The sequence below is a fragment of the Cavia porcellus genome, unplaced genomic scaffold (genome assembly GCF_034190915.1).
Source record: "Cavia porcellus strain 051 isolate PalLab524CR breed Dunkin Hartley unplaced genomic scaffold, mCavPor4.1 scaffold_28, whole genome shotgun sequence".
Classification (NCBI taxonomy): Eukaryota; Metazoa; Chordata; class Mammalia; order Rodentia; family Caviidae; genus Cavia; species Cavia porcellus.
The window spans coordinates 51845374-51859966 of NW_026947511.1; the positions used below are offsets into that span (position 1 = coordinate 51845374).

General features: G+C 63.4%; 1 protein-coding gene and 1 long non-coding RNA gene across 12 annotated transcripts in view; one reads left to right on the forward strand and one right to left on the reverse strand.

Annotated features, from left to right (window-relative positions):
• Positions 1-14593, reverse strand: part of Ddr1 (discoidin domain receptor tyrosine kinase 1) — a 15031-nt gene continuing 438 nt past the window's right edge. The window contains exons 1-18 of one of the 7 annotated variants that reach the window (XM_005005502.4): positions 13326-13465; positions 9336-9525; positions 9144-9246; positions 8791-9019; positions 7711-7858; positions 7478-7577; positions 6897-7083; positions 6561-6807; positions 6039-6134; positions 5778-5929; positions 4572-4737; positions 3774-3884; positions 2582-2826; positions 2358-2485; positions 2018-2236; positions 1518-1752; positions 997-1146; positions 1-889 (exon numbers count right to left, since the gene is read on the reverse strand). In XM_005005502.4, the coding sequence (XP_005005559.2) occupies positions 749-889; positions 997-1146; positions 1518-1752; positions 2018-2236; positions 2358-2485; positions 2582-2826; positions 3774-3884; positions 4572-4737; positions 5778-5929; positions 6039-6134; positions 6561-6807; positions 6897-7083; positions 7478-7577; positions 7711-7858; positions 8791-9019; positions 9144-9246; positions 9336-9426 (2748 nt within the window). In that variant the 5' untranslated portion in view covers positions 9427-9525; positions 13326-13465 and the 3' untranslated portion in view covers positions 1-748. Of the gene's footprint in view, positions 890-996; positions 1147-1517; positions 1753-2017; positions 2237-2357; positions 2486-2581; positions 2827-3405; positions 3479-3773; positions 3885-4571; positions 4738-5777; positions 5930-6038; positions 6135-6560; positions 6808-6896; positions 7084-7477; positions 7578-7710; positions 7859-8790; positions 9020-9143; positions 9247-9335; positions 9526-12466; positions 12674-12857; positions 13009-13325; positions 13466-14593 lie in introns of those variants that run through there. The other 6 variants (XM_063239252.1, XM_063239250.1, XM_063239251.1 and 3 more) reach the window with 6 other exon arrangements.
• Positions 12702-14593, forward strand: part of LOC106028521 (uncharacterized) — a 15516-nt gene continuing 13624 nt past the window's right edge. For 3 of the 5 annotated variants that reach the window (XR_010044190.1, XR_010044188.1, XR_010044191.1), the window contains exon 1: positions 13489-13986. This is a non-coding gene — a long non-coding RNA (uncharacterized LOC106028521). Of the gene's footprint in view, positions 12887-13488; positions 13987-14593 lie in introns of those variants that run through there. The other 2 variants (XR_010044189.1, XR_010044192.1) reach the window with 1 other exon arrangement.

The window sequence follows — 14593 nt, forward strand, 5'->3', positions numbered from 1 at the left end:
TGGAAAACTCAACCTTTATTATTACCTGCCTACTGCAGGGGATTAAAATTGCCTCAAGCTAGGTCCATATATTAGTGTAAAAATCTGTCTCTCCCCCCAAAAATGTACAAACCCCAAGTGATTACAGAAAAACCAATGTGGTAACTACATGGAGATGTTCGGCCCCAGGCCACAAGCCTTTGCTCCCTCTCTCCCCCTAATCCCAGTATTTACTCCAGGGAAGTGTACAGGCTTTGGGAAGTCCTAGCTACAGCGTGACAGGTGGAAAGTGGGAATCCCGAGGGTCGGAGGAAGGGGCAGGATGGCCCCCAGGTCCAGTGTGTCCAATTCCAGGGAAAAGCACCAGGGAGCTTCTTCTGTCCCTTCGTGTCCTTCTCCCCCAATTCCCAGCCAGCGGGGTCCAGTGTATGACAGGAAGAGGGGGACTGGGGCAGAGCCACCTCCCCAAGGCCAGTGTCATCCAGCGAGGCCCGGCCTCCAATGGGCCCCGTCCAGTGTCTCCCGTGCACCTGCCCCACCCGAGGGACGCTGTGGACGTCGGAGAGGATCCCATCCACAGGGCCAGCTAGGTGGGTGGCGGGGGCTCTAAGGAGGAGCAGACAGAAGAACCAGAAGATGGGCGCTGCCGTCCACGGTGGTCGCCCACCCTGCAGCCTCTCAGATGGCTATGGGGAACGGTGCACCCCACTTCCTGTAGTGTCGCTGGCTTCCCCGAGGTCGCTCCCCAGCGGGGCAGCTGGCTGTCAAGTCACACTGTATTGAGCGCGTCCTCAGCCAGGAACCGGTGCAGCTGGGCAAAGGGCGGTCGCTGCTCAGGCTCCCGGCTCCAGCACTGCAGCATCAGCTCATACAGGCCCTGGGGGCAGGCGGGTGGCCGGGCCAGGTACACCTGCACACAGCGGTGATAGCGGGAACAGACATCCTCAGTCTCCAGGAGGACATGCCCTGCCTCCTGGCCATTGCCCCAGTGGGCCCGGTCCCCTCCCCTGCACTAACCTGCCGGCCCTGGTCCCGGAAGAATTCCCCGGCGTTCTCGATGACTTGCTCATCTGTGAGCTGCCCAAAGGGCTGGGCCCTGCAGAGCATGAGCACCTCCCACAGGGTCACCCCGAACGCCCACACGTCACTTGCTGTCGTGAACTTGCCCTGGCACACGGAGAAGCAACAGAGGCAGAGGAGGACTTCAGACAGCGAGGCTGCGGAGGAGCTGCCTCCCTCACCGCCCTTGCAGCCGTCCACCTCCTCAGCGGGCCTCGCCAAGGCCTCCGCCCTCCTTGCACACCCTGCACCGCCTGCCACTGCATCCCCGCCCTGGCCTCCCCTCAGCACCCACATCAGCTCACTGGGCTCTCTTAGCTCTCCGCCTGACTACACCGCACCCCACTCTCATCGCACCTGGCCTGCTCCCTTGGCCCCTAGTCCTGGGGCGGGGTGCAGGGTGGGGTGGGGAGACTGCTGGCTGGGGCTGGGGAGCACCTGCTCCTTGCTGCCCCACGTGGCCTCTTCCTGGCGCTCACCATGAGGATGCACTCCCAGGCCATCCACCGGATGGGCAGCACCGCCCGGCCCTGTACTCGGTAGTAGTCCCCAGCATACAGGTTCCGGCTCATGCCAAAGTCTGCAATCTTGATGGTGAAATTCTCCCCTACCAAGCAGTTCCGCGTGGCCAGGTCTCGGTGCACGAAGTTGAGTGTAGCAAGGTAGCGCATGCCAGAGGCAATCTGGGCAGCCACGTGCAGCAGCATCGGGTAGCTGAGGAGGGCGCCGGTGACAGGTCACCCACTGGGTCCCGACTCTGCCCAATTCACATGGGCCAGAGCTCAGCCCCTCAGGTGGACGTCCAGCCACAGGAAGCTCCCATTTGGTTCGGCTCCACTGAGCGCCAGGCTAGGCTTGGGGAGTCACCCCTCACCCACACCCCCTGGTTCCACGGTCACCAGTCTCCTCCTGGTCTCTTCCGGGGCTCCGCCCACTTCCCACCCTGTGCTTCCCCTCAAGCTAGAGGGTCTCTGTGTACCTGATAGTGGGCCCCTGCGCGGCCTCCCCGTCCCCCGGCGCCCCCTCGGCGGCCTTGTCCTCCAGCTGGTGGGCGCTGAGGAACTGATTCAGGTCACCGTTCTCCATGTAGTCTGTGATCATGCAGAGCGGGTCATCCTGCACACACACGCCCAGCAGCCGGATGATGTTGGGGTCCTTGAGGCGCGACATGATCTTCACCTCCTTCAGGAAGTCATTCCTGGAGCGCGAGCAGGGAGAAGTGGGGGTGCAGGCTGCACCTCCCCTTGTGCTGACGCACCTCAGACACCCTGGCTAGCACACATACCCTCCCTCCCTCCTAGGGGCCCCGTCCAGCTCACCTGGCGTTCTTGGTGGCATCTGGCCGTAGGATCTTGACAGCCACCAGCAAAGACTGCCCCTTGCGCACGCTGAGGGGGAAGTCAAGACTGACTAGGTCTTGAGGGTCCTCTACCTCACACAGGTGCACCTGGGGAAGGCCATTCACAGAAGGTCACGGGCTGGGGGGTGCTGGGGTGAAGACAGGGCTCCTGGCTGTGGGACACAGGATAGGAACCCTCCTCACCTCCCCAAACTGGCCCTCGCCGAGCTTCTCCTTGAAACGGAGCCGTGATCGGGGGAAGTCCACTCTGGGGGGCCCGTCCCCAGCTGCCCCTGGGGGCAGCGCAGGCACGGCATAGGTGTTGCCCCCGGTGACGCCCTGCAGGGTGACAATGTCAGCCTCGGCATAATGCGGGACACTGTTGTGGGGAGGCGGGGGCAGGAGCGGGGTGCCTGGCTTCTCGGGCTCCATGTAGTCCCCGCTGCAGGCTGCAGGGCAAGGGGAGAGAAGATGGAGGTGTCAAGCCCTGTGCTCAGGACCGAGGCTCCACACCCAGCCTCCTGTGGCTCCTGGCTGCCCTCAAATTCTGTCTTCCCTCAAATCCCCACTCCAGCCAGCAAGGCGTCGGCCTGAGAGGAGGCCAGCGTCCCACAGAAGGGCTCCAGGCACTGCAATGGTTGAGCAATCCCAGTGCAGCCAGGATGCACCTCGGCTGGCTGCAGAGCCTTTCTTGGCCAGGCCCACAGGGAAGAGGGGCACTGGCCATCAGCCTCTGCCACCCACTGGCCCTTGGCCTGCTCTCCCACACCCTCCAGTCCCTCTTCCCCACGGCCTTCAGTCTGGCCTCTCCCAGCCACGGGCAGCGGCCCAGCCCGACACACCAAGTTCAAGGACAGGCAGAGACAAGGACACAGAGGAAGAGGGCGGCGTCCTCACAGCCCCCACGACACTCAGTCTACACACAGGGGCAGAGCTGCCCGCCGGGCCTGGGGCAAGGGCACAGTAAGAAGGCGACATGGAGGGGAGGAGCAGACAGGAGGGCGGGTGGGGTGGGCGGGAGCCTTCACCTCTGGGACTGTGGAGAGGACACAGGGGGAGAGGGCGCGCGCCCGGGGTGAAGCCCTCCTCCTCCTCGCAGTGCTAGAGAGAGCGGAGATGAAGGAGGCGTTACCAGGGCCGGCTGGCTCCTCTCTGGCTCTGGAGAGCTGCAGAGATGGGGCGGAGAGGAGGCTCGAGCTGAGCCGCAGCCTTCTGGACCAGCTCACAAGGGAGCCTTGGCAGGAGCAGGAAGCAGCACAGGTGAGCTAAAGGCTCGGGAGCCCGGGAGCCCTGAGAGAGCTCAGAAGAGCAGAAGCGGCCAGCAGAGAGGAGGGCACACTGAGGGCTTCTCCCAGCCCAGTGGCTCGGGGCTGCTGGGCCGGGCAGAGGGGCTTACCCTGGGTGTTGGTGGGTTTGGCCCAGGCGGGTGTGGGGGGGCCCGGGCCTCGAGGGGGACGGGCGTAAGTGGCCAGAAGGAGGCGGTAGGCCGGATTGGAGAGCAGCAGCGCTGTCGGGAGAAGGAGGGGGGAGACACGGGGAAGGGATGAGACTCGAGCTAGACAGACAGGGAGGCCCACTGAGACAGAGACACCTGGGACGAGGACCTGGAGCAGGGTGGTGGACGAGTGGACAAACAGATGGTGGGTGGACCACGCATGTACGAGTACCGACAGCTGGCTGGCTGGCTGGCTGGCTGGACAACAGATGTGTGAATACCAATGAATGGGTGGACAGTGGATATATAAGGACCAATGGATGGATGGGTGGACAAAGGACGTGTGCAGATCAATGGATGGATGAACAGACATTGGATATGTGAATACCGATGGATGATGGGTGAGTGGACAATGGATGTGTGATTGCTGATGGACACATGAACGGACAGATAGCAGGTGGACTGTGGCTGTCCACCTGAATACCAGTGGATAGAAAGAACAGACACTGTAAGAGTGGACAGTGGAGAAGGTGGAGAAATGTGCGTCTGGCATGAGAGACAGGATGAATGAGACCCTGGGGATGTCGGTGACAGATGGAAAACCCTTCAGGACAGTGGCATGGCAGGAACATGGCATGATGAGGGTGACAAGGAACATGTTGAAACTGGGAACAGAAGGGAAAGGAAAGACTAGGAAAGCGGAGGGAGAGGGGCAGAGGAAGTGGGTAGGGTGGTGCACCGGGGCCAGGTGGGGCTTACCAGAGCCGTTGGGGACGCAGGGTGCAGAGTGGGGTGGGTTCCCGCGTGGCCGGGGCTCCTGGTACGGGGGTGGCTCCCGGGGCCCAGGGCGGTTGTTGATGAGGATGGTGTCCCCGGGGACAGAGAGGTGAACGGTCAGCTCCTCCTCCAGGACCCGGCGCTCAGCCTTGTGGGGAACGGGCAGTGTCAGGCGTGGCCACGCCACCGGACTCTGTGAGTCCTGTGCTCCTGCGGCTGTGGTTCTGCCCACTCTGTGTCACAGTGAAGGAACCAGAACCTTGAGGGCGTGGCAGTGACATTCTGATGAGTCCCGGCCCAAACTGGGCCGGCCTGTTTACCAGCCTGAAACTGGTCGATACAGGAGGACACACGCAGGGAGCTGGACACCTCATGTCTGCCCCCCTTGCTCCACCTCCACGCCCCGCCCGTTCCTGCCCCCCAGGCTGACCACCACGAGCACTGTCCACCGGCAGGCGGGCAGGGTGGCCAGAAGGGAGCCCCGGCTGGAGTGCGGTGCGGACAGAAAACGCAGTGTGAGCTTTAAAACTGCACTGCAGTAAAGACACAGCGCCCTTGGTTCCCCACACCCTCCCCTCACCTGAGCCCCCTCCCGCCATCTAGCTGCTCCTAGATGTCCTGAATCAGCTCGAAAAGCCTCTCTTCATGGACATTTTGACTTCAGAAAGAGCCAAAGTGGAGGCACTGTATCTGGTGAACCAGCGGTTTTATGAGCTTGCCTTTCCACTAGATGGCGCTCGGCAGCCCCAGGTACCAGTCCTTCACCCACCCTGGCAGACAGGCAGCCTCCTCCGGAGGGCAGCAAGCAGCCGGACATGGCGGTACATGTGTCATCCCAGCACTCAGGAGGCTGAGGCGGGAGGATCACTGCAAGTTCGAGGCCAGCCTGGGCTACAAAGTGACCTCAAGACCATCCTGAACTGCACAGTGAAACTTGTCTCAAAAAAGACAAAAAAAAAAAAAAAAAAAGGAAGACAGTAGTAAGCAATACAGTGAAAGTGTCCAAAGCAAGGGGAGTATTCTGAGGGGAATGAACAGCCCTGCCTTTCACTGTAACACATTTTAGGAATCCTAACATGACTGTATCTGCAGTTGTCCCTGGTGCTCCCCCCCCCCCGCAGGGGGCCTGCAGGCTCAGGGGGCTGGAGACCAGCTTCCCCTCTGCTGAGCCCCACCAGTCCTGCCCACCTTGCTGAGGAGCCGGCGCCAGTGCAGCCGCCACAGCATGAGCGCGATGATCAGCAGCAGCAGCAGGATGATGGCCACCAGGCAGCCGATGAGGATGGCGGTCGGGCTGCCCTCCGCCTTGGCCACAGGCTGCTGGCCCCGGGGCTCTAGCTCTGGCAGAGGCAAAAAAGTCAGCACTGGGGCGGCACCCCTCCCCGAGGAGGAGCCCTGGGGGAATAGCATGCAGGGTTCCGGGCCCAAAGGAGGCCACCGGTGGCTCACCCAAGCTGCTGAGGTTGGTGGGAGGAGGGCCGGGCGGTCCCCAGGGGGCTGGCGGAAAGGTGCCCCCCACAGCCGGGGAGGAGTCATTCACCACGTCTGGGAGAGGAAGAAGAGAGTCAGGAGGGGACAGGATGGGGGGCAAGCAGGGCACTGGCCAGGGCCCTGGGGTCCCCTGCTGTGGCGAGGGTCAGCCCTGAGAAACCAGGTGCTGGACCAGGGAACCAGAGGCTCCCCCTAAAACAACACTAGAATGAATGGCTGAGAGCAGAGGGTGGTTCCCAGCTGCCCAGAGGCATCTCTGTGACCTAAGGACCCACACTTGTCACCCAGATTCAGTCAGACATGAGTGCCCGGCTCATATGGAAAGACGGGGACACGGGGAGCAGGGGCCCCAACTGTCCTTCCCCAGCTGAGCAGTCTCGTGGACAACGCAATACCAGTAATGGGAATTCTAGAGTCACCCCAGGGCGGCCAGTCCAGCCAGCCATCCCCGGGCAGGGCCCAACGTGCTCTGGGGCTCACCAGAGATGAAGGAGATTTCGCTGAAGAGCAGCCAGGGCCCGGCGAAGAGGAAGCGGCACTGCAGAAATCGACCCACACGGCCAACCAGGGGTACAGAAATAACCCGGGCTCTGGGGTCCCCCAGGCTTCCCCCCAGAGCATGGCGCACGGGCTCCCCCTCCCAGGCCGTGGCAGGGCCCCGCTTGAACTGACACTGCACCCCGCGCGGCAGGCGGGCCCCCAGCGTATGCATGTTGTTGCAATGGACCTGGGGGAAGAGGAGGGACAGAGTCAGGGATGGAAAGCCCCAGGACGCCATCGTGTCGCCCACCCTGCCTCAGAGCCCGGCTCTCCCACCTGCATGGCCTGGAAGGCTCTCAGCCGGTCAAACTCAAACTCCATCTCCACGAAGCCGCTGGGGAAGCTGCGGTTACTCCACCCCACGTAGTCGTATCCGGGCCAGACCCGCAGCTCCTGGCTCTGCCTGAAGTCATCCAGCCCCACCACGCCGTCAGCCAGCTGGCCCAGGCCACCATACTGCAGCCTGAGGGACAGGCAGGGGAGGTCGTTGGAAGCGAAGAAGGGAGCGACACCCAGTGCCCAGCACACATTTCCACACCCTGTGGCTCCTGTCTATCTGCCCCTCCCGGCCACCGCACTCTTCCCTTTCCTGCAGCACCCTGAGGATATCTTAGGACACGGCAGGTCACGCCCTGCAGAAAGGCAGCACCTTCCCACCTGCTATGTTAATTATGCAATGCCCCACAGATATTCTCTCCTGCGGCCAGGCAGGCAAGCAGTCACCCTGCTTCTTCCTCTTCCCTTGTCCTATCCCTGAAGGCCCCGCCTAAGTGACCCCTGTGCCCAGTGCCCTGAGGACGCGCCGCACCCGTACAGCCCAGCCTCCCTCCCAGCCCAGCCCTGGGGCTCCATCTTACCCGCCCACGGTGAACCCATCGTAGGTGGAATCGTTGAGGTGCACGGCTTCAGGTACGTGCATGGTCTGCCCCACAGGGGCCGTGTAGGACAGGAGCCCATCTGCGGGGATGGGGAGCGTCAGAGACCCGAGCTCCCGCCCCACCCTGACCACGAGGCAGCCAGTGACAGAACGGGGTTCTCCTGGCGTCCTCACTGCCCACCCAGAGCAGATCTTGGGGTGCTGCCAACTCACCCCTCCACAGGCAGCCATAGAGCTCCACCCGCAGACAAACGCTCATGATCCGGTCTGCCCGGGGGTAGAAGCGAACCAGTCTTGCTACCATGGGGGGCCCCAGGTCCTTCAGCACCACACCCCTGGGGTCCTGGTTACCCGAGATCACCTGGGGGCCGGGGAAGGGAGTGTGTGAGGCAAGGGCTGCGCTGGAGGCAAGCTCCCAGCAGCAGTGGCCACCGAGGCCTTTGGAAGGCGGACACGGGGAACAGGGTGCAGCTATGAGCCCAGGTCTGCCAGAGGCCCTGGCTCCTCACAAGCTGCTCCGCCTCCCTGCTCTCTTGCCTCACTCTCCCTTCATCTCCGAGTAGTCACGCCACTGCCCCGGACCCAGCCTGTCCCCTGGACCCTGCTCCTCACTTGGGCTCCCTGCCTCTTCACCCCATTCCCTCTGTGCATTCAGTAGAAGCTGGCTGAGTGCCCGCTCTGTGCCAGGCACGTTCTCAGCATGGGCACGAGCCCCTCCCTCCCAACACGGAGACCCCGAGAGGAGAAGCAGCTGCGGGGAACAAGGGCAGCGTGTGGGAACAGCAAAGGCTCCGAGGTGACATCTCAGAGGACTGCATGGAGCGAGGCACTGCCTTGGGAGGAGCCTGCCAGGCACAGAGAGCAGCCAGTGCAATGTCCTGACCCTGGGGAATGAGCCGGCTTGTTCCAGGAAAATCAGGAAAAGCTGCTGGGCCAAGAAGGGAGCAAGAAGCAGGAGCCACGGCCAGTCCGGCCCGGCCAAGCACTCTGTACTGCCAAGGCGCTGGCCGAGTGGCGTGCCCAGAGGGCTGGGAGCGGCATGCCAGGTCTGACTCACGCTGGAAGGCCCACTGCACACAGGCCAGAGCTGCGGCTTCAAGCCCAGGCAGAAAAACGCTGAGGCCACCAGTGCAAGGGGTTGGGAGTGGGACGCTAGTCCCACCCAGTGGTCGGTGAGAACCAACAGGGCACAGGTAACCAAGGAGGCCTGGGGTGTGGGGAGCCAGCAGCATCAGTGCAGTTTAAAGGGTGTTGAGGAGGCGCCCCCAGACGCTGCTGCCCCGGCAGCCTCACCTCCTGGCCCCAGCGGTCCCTCCAGTCCATCCAGCGGTGGCCGTCCCGGGAGTAACGCAGCCGGTAGCTGCGGGAGAACTCCTTGCCCAGGCCACCAGCGTGGCGTCCCTGAGTGCCCACCAGGGCCACCAGGTGCAGGCGCCGCAGGTCCACCTGCAGGTACTCTTCCTCCTTGGGGAACACAGGCCCTGCGGGACACCATGCCCCATCCCCGTCGCTGCTCTCCAGCCTGGGAGCAGGAGAGAGATCTGTGAAGTTGCAGGGGCTCCAAGGGCAAGGACCCCCTCAGAACCGCTGAGTACGTGCAGAGGCCAAGAGGGCAGGTGGAGGCCGGGGATTCCCACCCCAGGTACCTGCTGTGGCGGGCGGCCGTGGAGTCTGACCAGGAGCTGGACACGGAGATGTCGCTGTCCGGGATGGTCCTGTCCTGCATGCCCAGTGCATAGCGGCACTTGGCTGGACAGACACAGGCGGGTGGCAGGTCAAGGCCCTGACTCTTTGCCCTCCACACCCTCCCGCAGGGACTCAAGATGCTGTCTGCTCACCAGGGTCAAAATGTCCCTTCATGTCAGCGTCTCCATCTGCCACCAAGAGCAGCACCAGCAGCAGCAGAGGCGAGCGGCCCCTAGGCCCCATCGCTCCAGATGCCTCGGGCCTACGGGGGTGGGGATGGCATCTCCACAGTGCACGCAGCGGGCAGGAGCTATCAGAGGGCAGCGCAGGCAGGACGGCTGTCTGAGGATCAGGGTGACAAGAGCTGTCACTGTTCGCAGCCCCGGCTCTGCGTTCAGTACCAGCCACTGGGTGCAGCCCTTGAACAGTAGATTCTGTCACAACCCACGTTTAACCCATTCGGGAACCGGAACCACAGCAGAGGTCATGAGCACCTAGAGCCTCTTCCCCAACCAACAAAGGGCAAAGTCCCCACAGACAGCAGCTGCAGCAAACACCACATCTGCAAACCAGTGGACAACCACAGAAAAGCTGTACACCACAGACTCTTTCAAATTCACGAGAAAAACAATATGAAAAACCCAGCAGAGAAAGAGCAAAAGAATCTGAAGTCATTTCATAGAAGAGCGAGACCCATCTGTCAACAAACATTTGCGCTTTTTGTTTCTGTTTATGTTTTGCAATACGGTACTGAGGGTAGAACTCAGGGCTTTCATACCGACTGAGCTACACCTCCAGATTTTATCTTTTCTTACTTTCAAACAGGAAACAGCTTGCTCAGTCACTAAGCTGTCAGCCTGAGCCTGAATGTGCAATCCTCCTGCCTCAGCCTCCTACGGCACTAGGATGCCAGGCCTACACCACCACACCTGGTTTCATTTATTTTTAAACAGCAAAATTCACTAGAGTCTGGGAAACACCAATCCAACTGACAGAAAGACATTCTGACACTCGGTCCCTGTGTTGCCCTCGCAGGCCCTGAACTCCTGGGCTCAGCAGGTCCTCCTGTCTTTGTGTTCTCACAGCTAAGATTACAGGCAGGCAGCCCACCTGCTGGGATCTGCAGGGGAGTTGAGCCCCGGCTCCATGGTGGGCCTGGAGTGTCACCTCCTGTTTGGAAAGCTGCCCTGCAGCATCTGATGCCACTAAAAGTGCACATCCCGGACCCCAGCTCCCGCGCTGAGAGCAAGAAGGGGACGGCTGTGCAGGGATGTCCACGGGGACGCTCAGCAAGCACGCAAGGCCATGAGAATCCTCAGAGGGAGAGGCCAGAAAGAGAAGTTCAGGGTCACGGGCTTCACGCAGCCACGAACGGAACAGAGGAGCCACACAGCTCCCACTCAACTCCGTGTGATTTTTCTGCGCAGCTACTGTGCGTGGAAAGCAAGGCAGAGGCAGGAGAAAACACCACTCCTGCAGAGGAAGAGCAGCAAGCCCGTCTACCCACGTGTCAGTCCGCACATCCAGAGAGGGTGCGAGATAGAACGCAACACGGCAGAGGCAAAGCAAACAGAAAGGGAAACAGTGCGGCCACTGTGTACTAAAACCTGTAAATACGGCAACATACATTCACGTAAGGACACACACGAGGATATAAAAACTATCTTCATTTTTAAAAAAACTACAGGGGTCCTAGAAAGGTCCTGTTGAGCAGATGATGGATTAAAGGTCAGCTAAGCCTGCACCAGCAGGCCGGTGACCCCCGAACCTCTCAATCCCAAAACCGCTGCAGTAGCCTCGGCCCACTGCGTGCCAGGACCAGCGACCTCAGGATCTTTGGGGAACCTGGGAGAAATGTAGAACCTTAGGCATGCCCGGGCCTGCGCAGCCAGGAGATTCAGTTTAAGAATCCCTGTTGCGTTTCTCTGGGGGCCCAGGCAGCCTCTCCTACTGTGCCCTGCCTGCCTACAGAGAAATCGAGTTCTCGAAAGCGAGTTCTCGGCCCACGCCACTCTGGCTTCGACTCCCATCTGCCCCAGGTCCACTCTCGGTGGCTGCCTTCACAGAAGCAAGAGCCCAGGGCAGGGGAAAGGCTGAGTTGCTTGGAGACCAGGGAAGCCAGGTTACACCAGGTAGGAGCAATGCGGGCAGTTCCCCATCCCTTTGTGCTCCTCCAGCTGCTCCGGCAATCCTCTAGGGCAGGAACGTAGGAGGTGGAGGAGACCCCATAGGCTAGAAGCAGCAGCTGAGGGGGATGACTGAGTTGTGGGGGCCCTTGGTCATTAAAGGTCTGGGGAAACCAAAAGGCTCCAGTGCCATCTCCTGGGAGTCCGGGGCCCTGAGCCAGGGAACAGGCAGGCAGGCTGCCTTGTCCCAGGAGAGCTGCTGGGGATTCCTGGGTGCCACTCCACCCCCACCTCTCAGGAACAGCAGGGCCCTTGTTCCCCTGAGTAACCTTCATGCCTATCCCAGATGAGTCATCGGAGCCAGACAGCACTTCGAGAAGCCCAGGGCAGAGACACAAAGCCAGGCAGAGGACAGGGCTGGGGATAGGGCAGAGACACAAAGCAAGAGGTAAACGGCGCAGCCTCAGAAACACAGGCGGGGAGCCAAGGGACCAACAGAGGCGCCCAGATCCGCGTGGGGAAGCCGCTCCCAGCTCGCCGGCAGCCCAGGCTCTCTCCACTGGGTCGGGACTCCGCGGTCCAGCACTGAGAGGCCTGGCCCCAGAAGCCCACTTCCGCGAACCCCAGCCGGGCCTGCACAGTTCAGTACAAGCCGGCCGCAACCCCTCCCCGCCTCAGGCCCAACACCCCGCAGTACCCCCAGGTTGAGTGCAGACACGCGGTCAGGCCCGCAGCCCGCCCGGCGCGCTGCTGTAAACACGGGGCCCAGACACCGCGCGTGCGCACTCCGCGGCCCCGACCCCGCTCAAGCCTTTCCGGGAGGGGCGTGGGCGCTGCCACCTGCACTGGCCTGCGAGCGGGAAGGGCAGGCCTCACGCAGGCCCCGGGCCCTCGATCTGAACACAGCGCCCACCCTCAACACGCGGGCGATCGCCGGGTGGACAGGTGGGGGGCGGGGCTGAGGACAGAGCGAGCGCCCCCCCGCTGCGCCCCATGTCTCGCGCCGCTCGTGGACACACCTATAAGGCGTGGACACACCCACACCGCGCGACCCACGACACACCAAGCCCCAGAAGGGACGCCGGCCGCAAGGCCCAGGCTGTGCGGCGCCCCCAGGCGGTGACCCCGGGATGGGGCGCGGGCCTGGCTCGGCGCACCTGTGCCCCGCTTCGCTCCGCGTGGGCGCCCCGCCTGGCGCCCGCCCTCCTGATCGCTGCCTCTCTGGCTCCTACCTCGCGCCCCGCGGCCCGGCCGCCCGGGGCCTCCCCTGCTCGGCGCCGCGGGGTCGAGTCGAGGAGGCTCCGCGCAGCTGTCGGGGGCCTGATCCGGGGACGCGGCGGGCGGGGCGCAGGGCCAGGCACCGCCCCGCCCCGCCCCCGCGCCGCCCGTCACGGCCACGGCCACAGCCCCACCCGTGCAGCCGCAGGCACGGCCGGCCCACGCGGGACGGCGCCCTCCCCACGTCCCTCTGGGCTCGGCTCCCGGACGGAGGCGCGGGCGGCGCTGCGCAGAGCAGGGTGCGGGCTCCCACACGCCCGGAACGGTCACCTGGTTGGACCGGCCCCCAGGACCTCGAGGTGCGCGCCTTCGGGCTCCACCGGGGCGGATCGCTGCCGGGAGGGACCAGCAATACAGCCAGAGCGAGGCGGGTGGTGGGGCGCAGGAAGAGGACAGCGGCACCCCGAAAACCAGGCACAGTGAAAACGATGGGAGGGAGAGACCCCAGGCTGGGTGGAAACGACATGAGGACCCTCAGGCCCTGGAGGCCCAAGTGGGCCCCGCGCCCCGCCTTTCCCAGCACCCCCACGCCCCCGCAATCCCGCACCCCTACACCTGCCCTGCTGCGCGCATCTCCGCCCAGGGCGCCAGCAAATGCAAATGCAGCACCGGGCAAATCCCATCTGCAGCCCCAAGAAACGCACCCAAGTCCCCACTGAACGAAGCCACTGCAGCCCGACCAGGAAGCGCCCGGCCCTCGGGAGAAGCCAGGGGGCCCGCGAGCGCCAGTTCACAAACCTGAGGGCGCTGTGGCCGCAGAGGGACCCTTAGAGACGGCTCCGGGCCCGGAAAGGGGTCCCTCAGCCTCCCGCAGCCCCGTGGCACCTACGCCTCCGGACAAGACAGCCACAGGGAGCGGGGACCCTGGAGCCCAGCCGGGCGGAGCCAGCTGGGGGCGGAGCCAGCACTCCAGAGTCTTACCTGGCGGCCCGGCCCCTGGCGGAGTGGCTGGGGCGCAGCCCAGGACAACCTGGCACCCTGGCGGGACACACTACACCCTCCGGCCCGCGCTGAGGCGAGCCGCGCAGAAGGGCCCACAGGGGACAGCGGAGGAAGCCGGAAACCTGCACCCCTCTACCGATCTCTGGGAGGAATTCCCAGCCGGTGATGCCCACTTGCCCCTACCCAGGGCTAGAAAGGACAAAGCTGCAGGGCTGGGGCCCAATGGAGTCAAGTGACATCCGAAAGGGGGCTGGAGCCGGCTGGAATGTGGGGCCTGCAGCCGGGATGCTTAGGGGCCAGAGAGGGAAATCCCAGCCGCCTAGGGGCCCTCTGCCCGGCGCCAGGAGCCAGCGGAGCCTGCCCAGCCACCCTGGCTCCTCGAGCTCACGTCCTCACACCGTGGCCAATCCCAAGAGCAACAGGCCTCCTGGAACCCAAGTCCCTCCGCTGCCCCCAGGTGTGCCTGCCAGGGCTGCCCTGTCCTTCAGACCAGGGGCCTCTGCGGGCCAGGAGGGAGAGGATGCAGATAGCTGAGAAAGTGGGCGGAGAGGCTCGCAGGAGAGAGGAGAGCTGCAGTGGCGACCACAGGGCAGCTGGGCAGGACACGAGGGGCGGACCAGATGGGACACACGTGCACACACTCACACAGGCACACACAGGGGCTGCAGGCTGCAGGCCACCTCCCCTGTGAGGCAGCTGCCTGGGGGGGGCAGGTCGGGTCAGCAGCTGGGGAGAGTCATTGGTGGGGGGCAGGGCATGAGTTGGAAGTGGCCTCAGGGATGAGTCCTACCTCAGGGCCACTGAGGACAAAGGGGAAACTGAGGTCTGGGCATGAGAGGACATAGGGCTCTGCGGGAACAGTGGGCAGAGCTGAGCTGGGGGCAGCCTGGGGGCAGAGGAAGAAAGGATGCCAGGGTCAAATGGGGACAAGTCTGTGGCTGCCGCAGACCAGGGCCTCAGGAAGAGCCTGGACCAGGCCCAGCGGGTGCCCAGTGGGCAAGGAAGCAGAAGGTGTCAGGGGCAGCGGGAAAGAAGAGACTGGGTGGAGCTGACGAGGGCAGGGT